The sequence below is a fragment of the Alexandromys fortis genome, unplaced genomic scaffold, assembly GCF_014885135.2.
Source record: "Alexandromys fortis isolate MF-2015 unplaced genomic scaffold, M_Fortis_MF-2015_v1.1 scaffold_4, whole genome shotgun sequence".
Taxonomy (NCBI): domain Eukaryota; kingdom Metazoa; phylum Chordata; class Mammalia; order Rodentia; family Cricetidae; genus Alexandromys; species Alexandromys fortis.
The window spans coordinates 5,197,542-5,201,456 of NW_026067944.1; the positions used below are offsets into that span (position 1 = coordinate 5,197,542).

Genomic DNA, 3,915 nt, shown 5'->3' on the forward strand with positions numbered 1-3,915 from the left:
CTAAGCCATTTTGCCCCTTGACTTTGAATTTTTCACCCAACTATCAACTGCCATGATGCCTATTTTCTAAGTATCAATATCTGCAGCTCTTCGAAATTGCCTTTAAAACAGCTCATCCTTGATGGCTATTCCTTTGACATACTTGTTAACTTCTCTTGCCAGTTATATTATTCTATGTTGATATGTTTAAGCATCAGTCCATGGGTGTTTTATATTTTTGTACTTTGAGGCATAGTCTCATGTTTCCCAAGCTGTTCTCAAACTTTGTGGTCTAGAACTTCTTCCAAGCCTTCTGCTTCCATCTCACAAATGCTGAGATTATAGGCATGATGTTTTAATGTTATATGGCTCTGGCAACGGAACCTGTGACTTTAGCATTTACTAAACAAGCACTCTCCCAATTGAGCCATACACAAAAACCATCTCTTTTTATTTAAATTGATGTCTTACCACTTTTGTTATGGTGTAAGCTCCATTGGGCTGAAAAGCAGACTGGAGGCTCCCATTTTAATCACACATAGTTAAAACCTCATAGTAGGCAAGAGAATCAACAGAGAATTTTTCATTTAGTGTGATATTAGAAAGACCTTGTTTGAATTGTAGTACATTTTAGAAATTTTTGAACGTAGTTTGTGAAGAAATACTCAAACTAAAAGCTGTCTTCAGTTGTTTAAGACCTTGGAAAAGAATGAAATGATGAACAATAAATGATGATATTTATGAAGGTGCCAGCAATTCTATAAATTACCACAATATGTGTGCATCATATCACTTAAAGTTCTATGAAAATATAAAATATTTCTATGTGTGTGACTATATGTGAGGCAAACATCATTGACTTCAAAACTTGACTAAAAGAACTTCCAATCAACACATCAGCAGCGGCTTCATCCAGTACAAGTTACGGTAATTCCATCCAGAGATCTTGAATCTGTAGGTGCATATAATATGACCTGCTGCTTTGCGACATCACAGTTAGGACACATTGTGACAACAGCGTCTTTTACACAGAGTTTATCTACATCTCAGAGCTGTTCTCCAGCCGAGAACAGGCTGCTCACTGCTGGTCCACTGCAGCTCTGTGGCTCCCAGCCTGAGCAGTATTGTAGGACTCACAGATCTTACATTTCATGCCTAAGATATGGAATTGGACTGTGGATTGCCCATTACAGTCATTGCAGAGAATATCCACAGTCATATTCTGGTACTCAGATGGCATAGGAGTTTGTATGACTTCATTATCCAGCTGTCTCCAGTACTGCGTCATATCTAAGGCAGAATGCATACACAGTGGACATCTGTAGCTTTCTTTTAACATTTCTTCGTAACACGTTCTATGTAAGAGATGCCCACACGGCAAGACATGAGCAACAATGCAGGATGTGTGGATGCCCTCCAAACATATTGGACAATACTGCCGAGAAACATTTTCAATACACTTATGTTTTCCTCGAAGATTCATGACATAAGTTACTTTTCAAGCAGAGGCCAGCTGGACTGGGTCTGAAAAAGCATGGGATAAAACCGGACTCACTGAACATAGTGGACAATGAGGACTGCTGAGAAGTCAAGAACCATGGCACTGGGTTTTGATCCTACTGTATGTACTGGCTTTGTGGGAGCCTATGCTGTTTGGATGTTCACCTTACTAAACCTGGAAGGAGGTGGGTAGTTCTTGGACTCCCCACAAGGCAGGGAACCCTGACTGCTCTTTGGATTGATGAGAGAGGGGGAGTTGATTGGGGGAGGGGGAGAGAAATGGGAGGTGGTGGCGGGGAGGAGACAGAAATCTTTAAAAATAAATAAATAATACTACTAATAATAAAAGAAACATGGAAAATTCACATTTAATAAAATCTTATAATTTAAGTTGTACATTTACTGAATTTGTGTAACAATGTTAAATAAATTAGGTGGCAAAAAAAAAACAAACAAAAACAAGAAATTCTCCACATTCTTAATACAGTACTGAAACCATGGAGCTTTACATATTTGAAATTAAGTTCCTTCAAGTCACCATAAATTAAATATACATTTACTTAGTTTACAATAAACTATTGCAAAAGAAAGCTCCTTCGGAAACATTACTATGCTTGCTCCAATAAACTATACTATGGTTTTCACAAATGACCTCAAGATCAGCAAACTTCTCCCTGCTCAATTAGGGAGCACAAAGACGTTAGAAAAGACATGAAATAGCAATGTCTGGAGGATCTCTGTTACTGCATACACTGACAATGATTTGGAAGGCAAAACAGATCACTACAACATTGCACTGGGTTTAAATGGCTCTCCGTGTAATTCTTCAAATATTACGAAGTCTCTTTGTAATGACCATAAGCTGCCGTTATACACTTACGTTATATAATAAATAAGTACAAATTTTAATTGCCTGAAATACTTTTCGACATGGACAGTGATAAAGTCTAGATATGGCCTCTACGCATGCTTTTTTGTCTTTTGCTTGCAGTCGTATGCTACTAATGTAACGGGTTTTTCTATATGGTGTATAAGATGGGGCAGATAGTAACACTTAGGTCATATGCTATTCTCTTTTTTAAAATTTATTTATTTATTAAAAATTTCCACCTCCTCCGTTCCTCCCATTTCCCTCCCACTCCCTCCACTCCCCCCTCCCTCTCCAGTCCTAAGAAAATTCAGGGTGCCCTGCCCTGTGGGAAGTCCACGCCCCCCCCTCCATCCAGTTCTAGGAAGGTGTGCATCCAAACAGACTAGGCTTCCAAAACGCCAGTACATGCAGTAGAATCAAAATGCAGAGCCATTATTATTGACTTCTCAGTCAGCTCTCATTGACAGCCACATTCAGAGAGTCCGGTTTGATCACATGCTCATTCAGTCCCAGTCCAGCTGGCCTTGGTGAGCTCCCATTGGATCAGTCCCACCTTCTTCGTGGGTGGACACACCCCTCACGGTCCTGACTTCCTTGCTCTTGTTCTCCCTCCTTCTGCTTTTCATTTGGACCTTGGGAGCTCAGTCCAGTGCTCCAATGTGGGTCTCTGTCTCTATCTCCATCTATCATCAGATGAAGGTTCATATTCATATTTTAGGTCTGGGTTATCTCACTCAGTAAAGTGTTTTCTATTTCCATCCATTTGCATGCAAAATTCAAGATGTCATTTTTTTTTTTTTACCACTGAGCAGAACTCTAAAGTGTATATGTGCCACACCTTCTTTATCCATTCTTCCATTGAGGGGCACCTAGGTTGTTTCCAGATTCTGGCTATTACAAATAGTGCTGCTATGAACATAGTGGAACAAATGCTTTTGTAGAATGATTGGGCATCTGTTGGGTACATTCCCAAGAGTGGAATTGCGGGATCCTGAGGTAGGTTGACTCCCAGTTTCCTGAGAAACTGCCACTGATTTCCAAAGTGGTTGCACAATTTTGCATTCCCACTAACAATGAATGAGTGTTCCATTTACTCCACATCTTCTCCAGCATAAGCTATCATTGGTGTTTTTGATTTTAGCCATTCTGACAAGATGGTAATTCAAAGTTGTTTTGATTTGCATTTCTCTGATAACTAAGGAGGTTGAGTTTGACCTTAAGTGTATTTTGGCCATTTGAACTTCTTTTGTTGAGAATTTTCTGTTCAGTTCAGTACCCCATTTTTTAATTGGGTTAGAATTTTAATGTCTAGTTTCTTGAGTTTTTTTTTTTTTTAATATATTTTGGAGATCAGACCTTTGTCTGATGGGGGGGAGTTGGTTATTCATTGTTGCTCTTATTGTCTGTGCTATGGGGGTTATATGTAGGAAGTGGCCTCATATTCTTTCAACTGTTTCAAATGATGATTTATAGAATTTCAAAAGCAATGAATTTTGGTATCTGGAGTTATATAAAGCAAAACATCTACATATCAACCCAATTGTGAATTGCCTTTTGTTTTTGAA

General features: G+C 38.9%; 1 protein-coding gene across 1 annotated transcript; it reads right to left on the bottom strand.

Annotated features, from left to right (window-relative positions):
- Positions 1-990: 990 nt before the first annotated feature.
- Positions 991-1,462, bottom strand: LOC126505710 (RING finger and CHY zinc finger domain-containing protein 1-like). The gene has a single exon (XM_050148943.1). It carries the CDS (start codon positions 1,460-1,462, stop codon positions 1,058-1,060), a length of 405 nt encoding a protein of 134 aa, XP_050004900.1. The 3' UTR covers positions 991-1,057.
- Between the last annotated feature and the right edge of the window lie 2,453 nt (positions 1,463-3,915).